Source organism: Giraffa tippelskirchi, chromosome 11 (assembly GCF_054371585.1).
Source record: "Giraffa tippelskirchi isolate mGirTip1 chromosome 11, T2T-mGirTip1v1.2.pri, whole genome shotgun sequence".
Taxonomy (NCBI): Eukaryota; Metazoa; Chordata; class Mammalia; order Artiodactyla; family Giraffidae; genus Giraffa; species Giraffa tippelskirchi.
The window spans coordinates 1,515,177-1,532,182 of NC_137285.1; the positions used below are offsets into that span (position 1 = coordinate 1,515,177).

At 59.1% G+C, this 17,006-nt stretch overlaps 1 protein-coding gene across 6 annotated transcripts in view; it reads left to right on the top strand.

Moving 5' to 3' along the window:
- Positions 1–17,006, top strand: part of BCR (BCR activator of RhoGEF and GTPase) — a 96,566-nt gene that overhangs the window by 46,952 nt on the left and 32,608 nt on the right. For 4 of the 6 annotated variants that reach the window (XM_081542107.1, XM_081542103.1, XM_081542105.1 and 1 more), the window contains 5 exons: positions 5,575–5,679; positions 5,983–6,168; positions 11,279–11,386; positions 14,686–14,746; positions 15,966–16,018. In XM_081542107.1, coding sequence (XP_081398233.1) covers positions 5,575–5,679; positions 5,983–6,168; positions 11,279–11,386; positions 14,686–14,746; positions 15,966–16,018 — 513 coding nt within the window. Of the gene's footprint in view, positions 1–5,571; positions 5,680–5,982; positions 6,169–11,278; positions 11,387–14,685; positions 14,747–15,965; positions 16,019–17,006 lie in introns of all 6 variants that reach the window. The other 2 variants (XM_081542106.1, XM_081542102.1) reach the window with 1 other exon arrangement.

Below are 17,006 nucleotides of genomic sequence, written 5' to 3' on the forward strand. Positions count from 1 at the left end.
CGTCACCCCAGCTGCCGTCCTGGGGGAGGGGGTAGCCTTTATTCTGCAGCCGCGCTGGCCAGCAGGCCGCGATCACCCCCGGGTGGGGGTGGGCGTGGGGGTGGGGGCGCCTGCAGCTCTGGGCCTGGCAGCTGGCTGGTGGGCGGCACCTCTGTACCCCCGGCTCCCTCGCTCCGCTCCCTGACCTTGTTGTCCCACCGGGTTCTTTTTTTTTCTGCTCTCTTAGCCCCAGGGCTTGTGTTGGCTTCCCCTCCCCGCTCCTGGGCGGTGGAGGCCTCTTGCCTTTTCCTCCAGCTTTCTCCCTCTCGCCTCCGGGTGGGGTGCCCGGTGTCCAGGCCCCTGTCTGCTGCCCCCAGCCCTTCTGAGGCTCAGGAGAAGGTTCTAGTCTAGCCCTGGGCCCTGCCCAGATGTTCCTTTACCCGGCCAGGCCCTCAGGAGCGGAGAGCTGGACAGGGCGCTGTCCTTTTCCAGCCGGCTCTCCAGGCTGCTGGGCTTGGAAGCAGCTACCCCACCGGGCACACGAGCCTTCACCCCAGACACGGCGGGAGGTGCAGGCAGCGACACCTGGGAGTGGCTTCCCCAGGGCGCCTCCATTTGAGATGTGGCCTCTGTGGTCTGAGAGGACAGTGGGTGGCAGGGTCCCCCCACCCTGCACGTCTGTGCTGATGGTGCTGGAGGCCCCGGAGCCAGCTTCCCGGATGGGCCTGGACCCCGGGACCTGCTCATCTCATGGACGAGGGTTCCCTGGAGGGGCCCTTGCACCTTCGTGAAGCTGTGGCCACGCCAGGGCCCAACCAGCAGTTCCAGGTCCTCTCGCTGGTCAGTTTATTCCGTGGATCTTGGTGGAGAACCTGGGGTTCTGGGCGCCCTGACACAGGGGCTCCCGCTGCCCAGCATGGCCTGGACGGGGCTGTGGTGTGGGACATGGGTGTTCTTTCCCCGGAGTGGCTGAAAGCCAAGAATCTGATGGCTACCCTGCATACATGTACACAGACACACACAAACACGCCTGAGCGCACACACACGTGAGCACATATACCTGTGCACACACGCACATGAGCATGAGCGCACATGTGTGCATATACACATAGCACACGTGTGCCCACACATGTACACATACACGCATGAGCACACACGTGTACATATACACACAAGCACGCATGCATGAATATGAGTGCAGACATGTGTACATATACACACAGCACACACGTGTGCACACATACAAGCATACACATACGTGAGCATGAGCACACATGTGTACATATACACATAGCACACATGTGCGTGCTCACGTGTACACATGCACACAAGCACACATGCATGAGCATGAGCGCAGACATGTGCACATACACATGAGCGTGTGCACATGAACACACATGCATACACATGTGCAAGCACACACGTGTACATATACACACAAGCACACATACATGTGTGTGAGCACACACGTGTACATGCACGAGCACACACATATGTGTACACACGAGACACTCACACACATGTGCACCTGGCTTATGCACACACAGCAATTCCCAGAGCAGAGTGGTGGTCCAGGCAGCCTTTCTGGGTGGTCCCAGCGGGCAGCCAGGATGTGCTGTGAGTCCCAAGGATGCAGAAAGCAGACGCGGGGGGATGTGGGAACTGAGCCCCCTTTCTCCAGTTTGCACCTGGGCAGCCAAGGCTCAGGGCAGGAGGGCAGTGGCCCGAGACAGTGGGGCTCGCAGGGTGGGCCTGGCCGATGGCCGCATCCCCCACCCCTCGACTCAGCCCCGGTGCTTCCTGTCAGATCTGCCGTTTGTCTGCCACGAAGTACCTCCCTCCCGCCAGGCCAGGCAGGTGGGAAGGGCCAGTAGGCTTGGGGGCACAGAGGGGCTGCACTGGGAGGTCCAATTCCAGATATTATGGAAACCCCCTCATGGCGCTCATTTCACATGTTAGCAAGATAATGCTCAAAATCCTTCAAGCTTCAACAGTAGGTGAACCGAGAACTCCCAGATGTACAAATTGGATTTAGAAAAGGCAGAGGAAGAAGAGATCAAATCGCCAGCATCTGTTGGATCATAGAAAAAGCAAAGGAATTCCAGAAAAACATCTACTTCTACTTTATGGACTACGTTAAAGCCTTTGACTGTGTGGATCACAACAAACTGGAAAATTCATAAAGAGATGGGAATACCAGATCACCTGACCTGCCTCCTGAGAAATCTGTATGCAGGTCAGGAAGCAACAGTTAGAACTGGACATGGAACAACAGATTGATTCCAAAGGAGTACGTCAAGGCTGTATATTGTCACCCTGCTTATTTAACTTATATGCAGAGTACATCATGCGAAATGCCGGGCTGGATGAAGCACAAGCTGGAATCCAGATTGCTGGGAGAAATATCAATAACCTCAGATATGCAGATGATACCACCCTTATGGCAGAAAGTGAAGAAGAACTAAGGAGCCTCTTGATGAAAGTGAAAGAGGAGAGTGAAAAAGTTGCCTTAAAGCTCAACATTCAGAAAACTAAGATCATGGCATCCAGTCCCATCACTTCATGGCAAATAGACGGGGAAACAATGGAAATAGTGAGAGACTTTGTTTCCTTGGGCTCCAAAATCACTACAGATAGTGACTGCAGCTATGAAATTAAAAGACCCTTGTTCCTTGGAAGAAAAGCTATGACCAACCTAGACAGCATATTAAAAAGCAGAGACATTACTTTGCCAACAAAGGTCCATATAGTCCAAGCTATGGTTTTTCCAGTAGTCATGTATGGATGTGAGAGTTGAACCCTAAAGATGGCTGAGCATTGAAAAATTGATGGTTTCAAATTGTGGTGCTGGAGGAGACTCTTTTGAGTGTCCCTTGGACAGCAAGGAGATCAAACCAGGCTTGCCTGGTGCTTCAGTGATAAAGAATCTGCGTGCCAATGCTGGAGATATGGGTTCAATCCCCGATCTGGGAAGATCCCTCATGCCTCAAAGCTGCTAAGCCCTTGCACCACGAGTGTTGAGCATGTGCTCTGGGGCCCAGGAGCCAGAACTGCTGAGCTCATGGGCTGCGGCTCCTGAAGCCCGTGCTCGGCGACAAGAGAAGCCACCGCCGCCGTGAGAAGCCCAAGCACAGCTGGAGAGGAGCCCGTGCAGCAACAAAGACCCAGCACGGCCAGGAATAAGTGAGTAAGTGAGATCATAACAGCAACAAAAAAAGGAGATCAAGCCAATCCATCCAAAAGGAAATCCACCCTGAATATTCATTGGAAGGACTGACGCTGAAGCAGAAGCTCCAATACTTTGGCCACCTGGTGGGAAGACTCATTGGAAAAGACCCTGATGCTGGGAAAGCTTGAAGGCGGGAGGAGAAGGGGACGACAGAGGATGAGATGGTTGGATGGCATCACCGACTCAACGGACATGAGTTTGAGTAAGCTCCAGGAGATGGTGATGGACAGAGAGGCCTGGCGTGCTGCAGTCCATGGGGTCGCAAAGAGTCGGACACGACTGAACAATAATGACAGGAGTGCCAGGAGGCCTGCGCTGCCATGGGATGATGGGTGACGACATCCACAGACGTTTGCCCCTGTTGTAACCGGGGGTAGGGGTCTTGCTGCTGGTACAGTGAACGGAGCCCAGAAATGCCGCTTGACACCCAGTGTGGCACAGGGTGCCCCCCCCCCGGCACCCAGCAGAGAATCCTGCAGCCCCAGATGTCAGCGGTGCCAAGGCCGGGACCTGCCCTGTCCGTCAACGTCCCCCCGAGTGACCGACAGGCAGTGCTCCGGTTCCACACCCAAGGGCAGGGCTGTCTCTGCTCACCTGCCGGCCGGGCAGCCAGTGGCAGAAAGGGCAGGGCTATGTCCTCTTTTCTGGACACAGGGACCCGGAGCCTCAGCCGCCTGGCATCGCCCTCAGGCCGAAGTGGGGCGGGCCAGCACAGGCTGGGCGTAGGGAGGAAAACCCCAGCCAGGTGGGGCAGGTCGTGGGCACAGCCACCCCGACCCCCGAGTGCCTCATGACTGGTCAAGGAGCAGGCAGAGGACCCAGCCCGAAAGCGGATGGAAAGCAGTTTTGTCACCTTTGGAATCGTCCTCCGTGTCAGTTTCCCGGGCGTCTGTAATAAAACACCGCAGACCGCGGGGCTTAAACAAGGGAGATTGTTTTCTGCCGGTTCTGGAGGCGGGATGTCCAAGATGAAGGTGTCAGGAGGGCCGGATTCTCCCGGGACCTCTCTCCTTGGCTCAGAGATGCCCGTCTTCTCCCTGTGTCTCTCCAGCCTGGTACGTCCGTGTCCTAATCTCCTCCTCCGTGTCTTCTCGAGGCACCAGCGTATAACACGGTGTTTGTAGTAGGTGTACCGTGCAGTGGTCGGATATATGTGTATATTGTGAAATGATTGCTAGCCATAACTCAACATCCATCACCACGCCTGGTTATAAATTTTTCGTGTGTGCAAGAACTCTTAAGATCTCTTCTTTCAACAGCTTTCACGTATACAATATGGTACTGACTATGGCAACCCACTCCAGTGGGAGAATTCCATGGACAGAGGAGCCTGGTGGACTACAGTCCCTGGGCTCGCAAAGAGTCGGCCACAACTGAGCGGCTAACACAGAGTCACCATGCTGTTCGATACATCCCCAGGAGTTGCTTGTCTTGTTCCTGGAAGTTTGTGCGTTTTGATTACCTGATCTCTTCTTAGAAGAGTGTACCAGCCGTTTTGGACTAGGATCCAGCCCACTGACCTCTTGTTAACTTGATTACGTCTCTAAAGACCCTAATCTCTGAGGACAGTCGCGTTCGGGGTGCCGGGGACACACCCCCGCTGTGACACCATCACACCCAGCGCTGCGGTGTGGTCTTGCAGCCTCCAGGAGCCTACCCTCCGCCCATCTGCATCCAGGGACCTGCCAGCTCTGTGTTCGAGGCAGAGACCGCAGAGTGGGGAGTGGGGTCCTTGGTGTAGCCCACAGGTATATGGGTCCCAGCGTCCAGAAAGCAGGCTCAGAAGAGCAGGTTGAAGGGACAAAGGGCCTGGACCCAGGAGACGGGGTTTCCCTTGGGCAGGTGGCGTCAGCCCCAGCCTCACCCCTGTGACTGGGCTGGAGGCGGGGCCGCCCAGCCCTGGCCGGTCCAAAGGTCCGGTGGCAGCGGCTCTGAGGCCGGCCGGGCAGGTGCCGGGTGAGGGGCAGGGAGTGGCGGAGAAGCCACGGTGGCTGTGCGCTGGGCCCGACGCCCCCCCAGGCTCAACTCTTCCAGGATGGCCACTCCTCGGTCACGGGCTCAAGGTGCGAAGAAGGGGTTTGCCCGCTGCCCCGCCCAGCTCCCCACTGCCCGTTGCCCAGCATCAAGGCCAAGGGTGCCCCAGGCTTTGCTGGATGACGGGCCAGACTCTGCAGGGTGCAGAAGCCGGGGGCTGACCTGCCTGGGGACCCCCAGGCCTCCCAAGTTTCACCCCACCCGAATCTTCTTGGGAAGCTGGTCTTCAGGGTCACGAGCTGGCTTCCTCCACCTCGAGGACTCGCCCCCCCACCCCCACCCCCACCCCCACCCCCACCCCCAGGCCTGACGTTTGTCCTTTTGTCCAGCAGAGTGAGCTGGACTTGGAGAAGGGCTCAGAGATGAGAAAATGGGTCCTGTCTGGCATCCTGGCGAGCGAGGAGACTTACCTGAGCCACCTGGAGGCACTGCTGCTGGTGAGGGAGTGTGGGGGGCGCCGGGCGGGCGGGGCGGGCCTGGGCAGCGCTGCCGTGGAGGCCTGGGAGCAGCCCCCGCCTGCCCCCCGGGATCCCTGACCACACCCGCAGGAGGGCGGCCCTCCCCAGGGGGGCGGTGGATGCACTCGTAAGACTCGGTGCCCAGCGGAGCCGGCTTTACGTTTTTGTGGCTAATGAAATTTAAAAACAAAAGCGTGTGTGCGTTCATGTGACCACCGCACACCTGGCAAGTGGCAAGCCCCGTCCCCTGCCACCCCCCCCACCACCTGTGCCCTCTTCCAGCCCATGAAGCCTTTGAAGGCGGCCGCCACCACCTCTCAGCCGGTGCTGACGAGCCAGCAGATCGAGACCATCTTCTTCAAAGTGCCTGAGCTCTACGAGATCCACAAGGACTTCTACGACGGGCTCCTGCCCCGCGTGCAGCAGTGGAGCCACCAGCAGCGCGTGGGCGACCTCTTCCAGAAGCTGGTGAGGGACCCGGGGGGCCAGGACCCGGGGGCCTCGCGGGGGTGCCAAGGTGGTGGGCGGGGGGGCCTGACGCCTGTCCCCCTGCCAGCGGCGCGGTGGGGAGGGAGAGTCCAGGCGTTTCTTACCACCCCAGACGCCCAGAGTGGGCCGCAGGGAGGGGGCGCTGTGCAGCATCCCTGCTGGACCCCCGCGTGAGGACGCCAAGCCAGGCTTTCTCCCCATGGCCCACCCCGCATGCATCGCTGGTCCTTTCCGGCTCCGCCCGAGTTCTACTCAGGGTTCCCAGGCTCCAAACGGGGCCCTCTTTGGACCACAAAGAGGCTGCTGACCGGGCAGCAGGGCTGAGGTTCCAGGCACAGGGACTGGGGCAGGGGAGCTGGGAGCCGCCCGTACAGGTGGGAACAGAGAGCTTCCTTGTACTTTGTTGCGTGTTTGCAGTTCTCTTGAGTTAAAAGGCTCTTGGGTTAGTCAAGGATTTTTTAAAGAACGAGAGAAAGGTGGTTTGGGGAGGGAAGGTTGGTCATGGGAGAGGAGCCCTCGGGTCCCCAGGGGCGTCCCTGACCAAGGACGTGGTGAGGACAGACCTCCTGTGTGGCCCCAGCTCCCATGGCAGCCGTTTTAGGACCTGGAGCCAAATTTATCGCTAGCAACAGTGATCATGGCGCCCTGGAGACCCGGTGCCTCCCGTGGATGGGGGTGGAGGAGGCAGGAGGGCTGGTTTGTGTGTGGGCAGCCCTGCAGAGAGGCGGCCTCCCAGCCCTGTGCGTCCTCGCCCTGGGACTCCTCGAAGGCAGGTGCCGGGCCGGCCGTGTGACCGGGGTGCCCCCTCCGAGGACCTGAAATCCCAGCTCCCGGGTTGCCCAGGCCTCCTGTGTGCGTGCTCTTTCCCTGAGAGGGAACCCGGCCTTTGGGGCCGGGGCAGCCAAGGTCGCCAGGCCCCCGTCTTAAGTGCCCAGAGCGCACAGAGACCGAGCGCCAGCCCCCCGCCCTCCTGGGCCGCCCGGACGCCCAGCTGGCTGGCCTCGGTGCACACTGGACCCTGGCGTTCCACTCGGGCATGGCTTTCCTGTGGGCAGTTCCCTCTGTCCACCGCCCCAGACTGCAGGAAGGGGAGGAACGCCTCTTTGGTTCAGATTCCCCAGCCTGGGACCCCTTTCCCGGGGCCAGAGAGCCGGGAGACCAGTACCCCGCATCCTCAAATTCCCCATCTTTGAAGACCCGTGTTGTGGGCAGAAACCACAACCACACTCTTCCCCGAATAACACTCAAAGTCACTCAGAAACTTAAAAAAAAAAAAATTTAATAGTCAGACCAACACCGGAATTTGCAGCGTTTGCGCTGGTCTCCCTGGTGTCCTGGAGCTACCGTCATGTATGAGATGCTGCAACAGGCAGATGGGGGAGGCGCGGCCCCATGGGAAGAGGAGTCGCTGTGGGAGGTGGTTGCTGGGGAGCTTCGTGCTGTGTGTTCACCTGTGTGCCCCCAGGGCTGGGTGCTGGGCATCCCCAAGGACAGGTGGACAGGTCCCCATCCCCACTGCTTTCAGATTAGCAGAGTGGGGTTGGGCTCCCCACCTGGGAGAGTCTTGGGACCCCCAGGAGCCCGCGATGCCCCAGGCCTGGTACCACCGCTTCCCAGGAACTCACGAGCCACACCTCGTCGCTGGGAAGCCCCTTCCTTCCACTGCCTTGACTCCCTTCCTGTGGGTTAATCACTACCCAATCGGGGCTTTGTTTCTGGCTGAATTTTTATTAGCTCACTTTTTTTTGGTTACTAATCATTTCAAACTTCCTGAATTGTTGCAAGGATCGCACAAAGAGGTCTGTGTGCCGGCTTCACCAGTTGTAACATTTTGCTTTATCTTTCTCTTTTTCTCTCTCCTTTGTACACACACACACACACACACACACACACACACACACACAGTGAATAGTTTGAGAGTAAAGTGCTGATCCTGCCCTTTTATCTCTAAGTGCGTCATCGTGTGTTTGCTAAGGACATGCTCCTCCACAGCCCACAGGACAGTGCTCCATCGAGCCGGTTCATGTTGATGTGATACTGTTAATTAATATGCGATCCTTGTAGGCTCTCTTCCAAGTTAGGCGTCCTGTTCTTCGCAGCCATTTTCCTTCTGAGTCAGGATGTGGTCCAGGTTACAAGATGTACGTGGTCATCAGGTCTCTTGAGTTTCTTAACATCTGTACTGCCTCCTCGACCTTTGCTGGTCTTCCGCAACCTTGACATTTTTCTTAAGGGTACAGGCCGCTTTGGGTCGGATGTTTTTTTTCAGGAAGAGATTCAGGTTCTGTATTTAACCACTGCACGGATGCTGTGTCCTGTCGGTGCCTCACGTCGGGGAGGGTCACACCTGGTCTCCATCTGTCCCGTCATCCGTGCAGCTCGGGTTCTGATTGGTGCTCCTGGTCTCCATCTGTCCCGTTATCCCTGCAGCTCGGATTCTGATTGGTGCACCTGATCTCCATCTGTCAGGTTGTCCCTGCAGCTCGAATTCTGATTGGTGCACCTGGTCTCCATCTGTCCCGTCATCCGTGCAGCTTGGGTTCTGATTGGTGCACCTGGTCTCCATCTGTCCTGTTACCGTGCAGCTCGGATTCTGATTGGTGCACGAGTTGCTGCAACCTCTCCAAAGCCACGTGGGAGATGTGAGCTCCTGGGAGAGGGGGCAGGAGAGGTAACGAACTGGGGGTTCTGTGTTAGTGTATTTAGGCTGCTACAGCCTAGATGGCTCAAACAACAGAGGTCTATCTCCTCCCATTTCTGGAGGCTGGACGTCTGAGATCCAGGCGCTGGCAGGGCTGGTTTCTCCCAAGGCCTCTCCTTGGCGTGTCGATGGCTGTCGTTTCTCTGTGTCTGCTCGTGGCTGTCCTGCTGTTTCTGTGTCCTGATCTTTTCTTCGCACAAGGACCTTTGTCAGATTGGATCAGGCCTATTCCAACAGCCTCATTTTTTAAAAAGAGATTGTCTTGATGTGGACCATTCTTACATTCTTTATTAAATTTGTTACACTGTTGCTTTTGTTTTTTGTTTTGGTTTTTTTGGCCTGGAGGCAGGTAGGATCTTGGCTCTCTTACATAGGATCTTGGCTCCCCGACCAGAGATTGAACCCCCTGCACTGGAAGGTGGAGTTTTACCCACTGGACCACCTGGGAAGTCCTGTAACAGCGTCATTTTCTCCCCATCATCTCTTTAGGCCCATCTCCAGCACTGAGCACATTCTCGGTGCTCGGAGTCAGGGCTTCAACTTAGCGATTCCAAGGGGACACACTTCAGTAGTAACATCCCCTCAGGACTAGGCTGAGCCATCGCCTCTTCAAAAGGCCGCCCCAGCCACAGTATCTATGGTAGCCCCGCCGTTCTCCCCTGCTCTGCCTTACTACGCGTTTCTTTACATATTTATTGCGTGCTCCTGCTAGCCGGCCGCACACACTGTCTGAGTGATTGGTGGTGCAGTGCCTAAAGCAGCGCCTTTGGGTGGGAGACCCTCAGTGAGTGGAGGTGGGGGAGGAGAAAGGACTCTGGGTCCCGCCGTGTGACAGGAGACCTGGGGTCTTGGACGCAGTGACTTGTCTGGGTGAACAATGTGGCCGGGGCCGGGCGAGACCTCCTCCAGCTGCTGTTTTTTCTCAAGTGCCCCCAGACCCTCAGTGCAGCCCCCACAGGGAGCGGGGCCAGAAGACCAGACAGTGCTGAGGGCATCTGGGCTTGCCATCTGAAGAAACGCAAAATTCAATATAAATGCAAATGCACGTAGAAATAAAATTTAGATTTGACGCAGAACAACCGCCAGGATCAGCAGAAGTCATGGGCCTCCGGCTCCCGGTGGGCTGCAGTGGAGGCCCAGCCAGCGGGTCACGGGGTCTGCCCTCTCCTGCCCAGGCCGGAGTCTCCCTGCTGCCTCTGGAGGTGACCCAGGCCCTGGTGACGGTGGTGGCTGCAGGCAAACCTGCCCCCGACCTTGGAAGTCTTGACTCAGCTGAGTGTCGGGGCAGGAGGCTGAGCCGGGAGACCTTCTGTTGACGCCTTTGGCTGAGAACAGGACAAACGCCCCTTGCTTTGCAGCTGGCAGCGGTCTCCCGCCTGCCAGGTGTGCCATGTGACACCTGGGCCCCATCGCTGGGTCTGGATGGGGCTCATATCTGGGCAGGGGGAGCCCGTCTTCTCCGTGGGCACCTAAACTGCGCATTTCTCACATGTCTGAAGAGGTCCGAGAGGAGCAGAGTTGTGTGGCCCCTCCTTGCTGGTTGGACCTCCTTGCCATCCAAGGGACTCTCAAGAGTCTTCTCCAGCACCACGGTTCGAAAGCACCAATTCTTCGGTGCTCAGCCTTCTTTATGGTCCAAGGAGATCAAACCAGTCCATCCTAAAGGAAATCAACCCTGAATATTCATTGGAAGGACTGATGCTAAAGCTGAAGCTCCAGTACTTTGGCCACCTGATGGGAAGAGCTGACTCACTGGGAAAGACCCTGATGTTGGGAAAGATTGAAGGCAGGAGGAGAAGGGGACGACAGAGGATGAGATGGTTGGATGGCATCACTGACTCACTGGATATGAGTTTGAGCAAACTCTGGGAGATAGTGAAGGACAGGGAGGCCTGGCATGCTGCAGTCCACGGGGTCACAAAGAGTCGAACATGACTGAGTGACTGAACGGTAGCAACAACATCGCAGCCCCTCAGGCCAGGGATGGGTCCTGCCGAGGTGTCTGCAGCTGGGACGAGAAGGGGCTGCCCCCTCCCACCTGCGGAGATGCTCATCCGTGATCACTGATGTCCTGGAACTTCAGCTGCTTGCTGGTGGCCCAGTTTAAACAAGCGGGGTGGGCGGAGGAGATTGCTGGGAAGAGAGCCCCTACCTGCCTGGGGCTGTGAGTCACCTCTTCACATGTTGCGTTGGAAGCAGAAGCGCGCTCAGTGCGTGGGCAGGGGAAGCAGGTGGGCGGCGGTGAGCGTTCGGGGAGCTGAGGTTCCTGCAGCCCCGCACCAGCTGCTGCACCTGAGCTTAGGGGAGCCCGACACTGAGAGGGTCGGAGACCACGTACCCCGCGCCTGCCCAGCATCTATCTCACTCTCTCTCCCTTCCTCCCCGCAGGCCAGCCAGCTGGGTGTGTACCGGGCCTTTGTGGACAACTATGAAGTTGCCATGGAAACAGCCGAGAAGTGCTGTCAGGCCAACGCTCAGTTTGCAGAAATCTCTGAGGTACGCGTGACACTGTTCAGAGAGGTGTGCCCCTCCACCTCCCTGGGGGGGAGCGGGGGGGGCGCCGTGACCCCAGAGAACACTCGCTGCACACCGAGGTCTGGTCGTGAACCTCAGCTGTGTTTCCAGATGCCTATGGGTGGGCTCCATCAGCCCCAGGCAGGGGGTGTGCTGTCCCAAGCCACCCAGGGCCCGGGAGCTCCCTGCCCGCCCAGCCACCAGGGCCCGGTTCCAGGGTTTGTCTGGGCACCCTGGATGGACGCTGTCTTGTGCTCGTCTGTGAGGCCCCCAGGAACAGAGGGGTCTCAACACCCGATCCTGAGGCCGACGTTGCACCTTGCGGGCGGAGAGCAGGTTGGGGGGCGTCGTGCTCCACTCCTCTGGGGCTTATAGCCGGTGCGGGGTGGGCTGCCAACCCATGATGGGGGGAGCTGCAGGCTGCCAGCCGCACTAGCCTGGGTGCTCTGAAACCTCGAGCCCTGGAGTCTTAGTACGAGGAAGGGCCTTGGAAGAGCCCCCGGAGGCAGGAGAAGGGCCGCTGGGGGTGCTGGTGGCCGTGCTGGGTCCTTCCCGCCTTGCCCATCCTGCTGTTTCCTACAGTGGGGGGATGGGAGAGGACACCTTCCTTTTCCCGGGCCCATCGTCCTCAGAGCCCTGACCTGCCTGCCCCGCCAAGCAAGGATTCTGTGTGGGAAGACCTCTGAGTGAGAACTCAGTTGCTTTTTTTCTCTAATTTCTTACTTTTTGCCTGCTTGTGGGATCTCAGTTCCCCGACCAGGTATCGAACCCACGTCCCCTGCGTTGGAAGTGCAGAGTCTTAACCATTGGACCAGCAAGGAAGCCCCGAGAACTCAGCTTTAGGAAGAGAAACGGAAAGCAGAAGCAGGGAGGGGGCTCTTTTGCTAGGAGACGGATCGAATGTGCCGACAGCCACATCCGGGCTTCGTGCGGAGGACCCGTGCCGTTTCACAGCCTGTCGGGGTGGAGGGCCCTGCGGGTCCCGGCGCTGACGTCCCCCCAGGGCGCTAACACATGCCACCCCGTCCCCCAGAGCCCGTGGGTGCCCTCCCCCCCAGCCTGGTGCTGATGGTCACAGGCTGCACGCACCCAGGGCCGCAGGCTGGCTCCGCACCACCCTCCACAGCTGCCCTGGTTGGCCTGGAGCATTGGGTCTGTTCCTCTCTTTTGCCCATTAAACTAGCAGCCCTCACGCTCCCAACAGCTGGGGTGTGGGTGCTGAGTCCCCGGGTAACCTTGACAAATTAAGAGTCGTAACCTTTTTAAGATCAGGCTGCACTTAAACGGGGCCACGTTCACGTCCACCCGGTCAGGTTTCTACAGAAAAGGGAGGAAGCAACGGTGGGACACCACCTGGGGCTCACGGGGTCCCACCGACCACGTGCAGGAGGGAATCCAAGCTGAGACCCGGGCACAGGAAACAGGACAGCGTTCGGGGGCAGCCAGCGGCCAGTCCCGCGAAGTTTTGTACTGTCAGGTGTTGTCCACTCGGGTTCTCCATCCCTGTTTCAAAAAAGACCCAGAGAGGGACTTCCCTGGTGGTCCAGTGGCTAAGACTCCGTGCTTCCAACTCAGGGTTCGATCCCCGGCCAGGGAACTAGATCCCATAGGCCGCACAAAGATGCTGTGTGCTGCAGCTGGGCCAAACAAATAACAAACAGCAAAAAACAGGCCCAGAGAAATTAGAACCACACGGAACGTGAAATGAACCACAAGGACGCAGAAGGAGGTGTAGGTATAGGTGTAGGGGGCTGCATTCAGGGATGAGGGTCAGAGCTTGGCCGTGGGGACGGGAGGTCCACCTCCAAGGACACGGAGCAGTGGTTCTTCATCTCTCCTGGGACTGGCCTGAGAAATCCATGTTCGGCATTGTCCGGTCAGACCAGAGTTGCCCACGCTGGGTTCCGTGAGCCTGAGCTCCCTGGATAATAAACAGGTGACAAGGAAAAAAAAAGTGAAAATGTTAGTCACTCAGTCCTGTCCGACTCTTTATGACCCCGTGGATTGTAGTCCGCCAGGCTCCTCTGTCCATGAAATTCCCCAGGCGAGTAGCCATTCCCTTCTCCAGGCAAATCTTCCCAACCCAGGGATCAAACCCAGGTCTCCTGCATTGCAGACAGATTCTTTCTTTATCATCTGAGCCACCAGGGAAGCCCCTGATAAATAGGTAACGGGAATCTAGTGAAAAGGGCTTCTGGAGTCTGTAGCTGGTTTGGGAGCTGCGGGGTTAAGCCAAACTTGTAAGTTTCCTTAAGGCAGTTCCCCCCCACCCCCCGAGCCCCCAGACGATGAAGGGGCCCACGTACATCGTGCCTTCCAGGGGCGCCACGCGTGGGCTGCCGCCCTGGCTCACCGGGGCCACACCTGATTTTTGCAGATTTGAGCTCTCATGCCCGCTCCCCACTCCCCTCCCCTGCCCTCTGGGAGCTGCCGAGGCAGACAGATGGAGGAGCCCCTGAGGAGAGCTAAACGCCCAGGAGGGGCACTGACCCTGGGGGTTTCCCGCAGCCTGAGGGGTTAGGAACACTGACTCCAGGCCGCTTCCTGTCCCTCTGCTGGGTCTTCTCTTGCTCCCAGTCCTCGCACTGGGATTAACCACAGCGTCTTTCCAGAGACTATCTCAGGCACACAGGGGCCTTTCATTCCGTTTCTCTTGGTACCTTGGACCGAATCGGCAGCTCCTGTGACGCGGTTATGTTGAAAAATGACCCACCCACTAGAAAAGCTCTGCTTGCTTCCCAGGCAAGGACGTTTGCAAAGTCCAGAGAGGGTGGGATGGAGGCAGCGTGCCTGCTGGTGGCTGCCCCGAGGCGGGGTGCTCTGATCCCCACCCCCCGCCCAGCCCCTGCGTCCAAGCACGCTGTTTAACTGAGGCAAGGAAGCCGGTCCACGCTCCTAGGATGGGCGCTGCCTTTGGTCTGGGTTGGCAAGATCCTCCGCGTCAGAGGTCTTGGCCAGGGCCGATCGTGTCCCCTGGGGACCCTTAGCAATGCCTGGGGACGTCCCAGCAGGAGGAGGGGCTACTGCTGTCCTGTGGGATTCCGACGCTGTTCAGCCTCCAGGGCGCCTCAAAACAGAGACTTTGCGAAGTCAGCATCGGAGTCTAGGGCCAGCGTGCGCCCGCCGGCCCCGCCCCTCATGCTGTGACTCAGACACACCCCTGAGGTTTGCGGTGTGAGAGGAGGGTGAGGTTTCTGCCCGAGATTCCTGGGGGTGAGCTCGCTGCTGCCATCAAGGCCGCTCCTTTTGCCCTGCGTGAAAATGCGATTTTCTCTCTGCAGAACCTGCGAGCCAGGAGCAACAAGGAGGCCAAGGACCAGACGACCAAGAACTCTCTGGAAAGTGAGTTCTCCGTGCCGAGGCCCCTGCGTGCCCCCCGGGGGGGGTGGCCATTGTGAAGGGACAGGGCACCCAGCCGGGCTCTGCGGACCTCCAGTCGAGAGGAGGGGGAGCAGGGAGGGAGCAGGCGGTGGTGGGCATGCAGGGACGCGCTCAGGACCCGTGGCCACCGCCGGGGGTCACGCGGGCCGCCCTGCCGCGCCTCTCCAGCGCCATGGTGTCATCCAGCAACCTTGCAGGGGGGTCGTGTTGTCCCTTCTTCCAGATGATGTGACGGGTTTAGGATGGAAGGAACCGTGTAGAAGGCGGGTCCCCAGTGGCTGGGCAGGGGTCAGAGCCGAGCGGCGAGGCCCCCAGGCCTGTGTTTGCCCTCCTCCCTCTGGGCAGAGCGGGCTCAGGAACGAGCAGCTCCTTCTCAGCTCTGGCTGATAGGGTCTCAGAAGGATGTTCACGCACAGAGAACAGCATGTGTGATATGAGCCGGAGCCAGAGCTCCACCCCGCTCTGAGCCAGTTCCCCCGTTGCTGTGAAATGGGGGCGGCTGCACAGCTTGCACTGCTCATGGGGGTCGTGGGCAGAGACGCCCCCAACACAGGAGAACACGTTTAAGTTCTGTGCCCGCAGTGGCCGTGCTGGCCACAAAGAGGGGACTTCCCCGGCCACTGGGGCTGCAGGCCTCTGCGTCCAGGGGTCCCAAAACACCCGTAAGGCAGCTGAAGATCCTGCTCACCGCAAAAAAGATCGAGATCCTGCCTCAGCCAAGACCCGGCACAGCATGCACACATAAATACTAAAAAGCAAACGAGCTGACCCACCGGTTAAACCGAGAGCCGTGTCTTAGCACCAGGCCTGGATCCGCGTGGAGACCGGCGGGCTGGTCTGCCCGCAGGGACCCTCGCCAGCCCATCCCCCAGGGAGCCGGCTGGCTCCCTGACCCCCGCCTTTGAGTGCTTGCTGCCGAGGCAGCCTCACAGGCTTGGGTCCTGGATCAGCCCCGGACCCGGCGTTGATGTCACAGACCAAAAGCTCACAGCCACGTCCCCAGCCTTCCAAGGTGCCGGGTTCCCCCTGGTCCCAGAGCAGAGGGGAGGTGTTGGGGTTCCCCGGGGTTGTGTGGGTGGGGGCCGCCCCCTCCTCCACCCTTGCAGCGAGGGTGGGCGGGCAGGCGGGCGGCAGGCCTCCTCGACGTGCGACCTCTCAGACTCTGCCTGTCTCCCCGCAGCCCTGCTGTACAAGCCCGTGGACCGGGTGACCCGGAGCACGCTGGTCCTGCATGTGAGTCCCTCGGGCCCGGGGCCTGCACGCCCTGGGGCTCTTGGCTCCTGCTGTCCTGGGGCTGACGCCGCTGTCTGTCAGTTTTGCTCACCTGCCCTCTTTTCTGCCAGGCACCTGTACTGAGCATGCGGAAGTGAGACGCCTCCCCTTTCCCGGGCTCCTGGGGTGGGACGTGGGGAGGGGCTTGAGGGTGGAGACGCTCTCCCAGGGGAGGGGGCAGGGCCCGGATGCCAGGTGCCCCCCTGGGCTGCGGTCGGACCACATCCTCCAGCAGACGGATGGCGCGCGGGGAGGCCGCCCGGCGGGGCTGCTCCTGAGGACAGCGGGCGTCACTCACACGTTACTGGGTGGCCGTTGTTTAGTGTGTGCCTCTGTGGGATTCTCCAGGCAAGGATACTGGAGTGGGTTGCCCTGCCCTCCTCCAGGGGATCTCCCCGACCCAGGGATCGAGCCACGTCTCTTACATCTCCTGCGTTGGCCGGCGGGCTCTTTACCACTTGTGCCTTCTGGGCAGCCCGGTCGTCTTAATACCGAGAAGCAAAAGCAGAGGGAAGAAAGGCCCCCAACCCCACTGCCTGGTGACCCTATCCATAGGTCTTCAGAGCAAGTCTCACACGCCCATTGTTTAAAACATGTACGACCAGCTCGCAGAAGCTTGTAAAGTGTGCGTTCCTTTCCCGCTCCCTCCCCACAACGGACCGCCACCAGGAGGATCTTTAGTGCCGACACACGTGATGCACTTTTAATCACTCGCACAGGGGGGTTGGGCCCACCGGTCCCCGCGTGGCGTTTTGCCCTTCTGTGCTGTTGGGGTGGTTGGGCCCCGGCTGGGCCCACCGGTCCCCGCGTGGCGTTTTGCCCCTTTGTGCTGTGTCGGGGCGGTCAGGCCCCAGGCAGCTCTGCCTCCTTCCTTTCGGAGCCGCGTGGTTTCCCACCCAGGGTATGCATTTCACAGTGTCTTAGGTCACAGAGAGTTCGTGGATGGAGG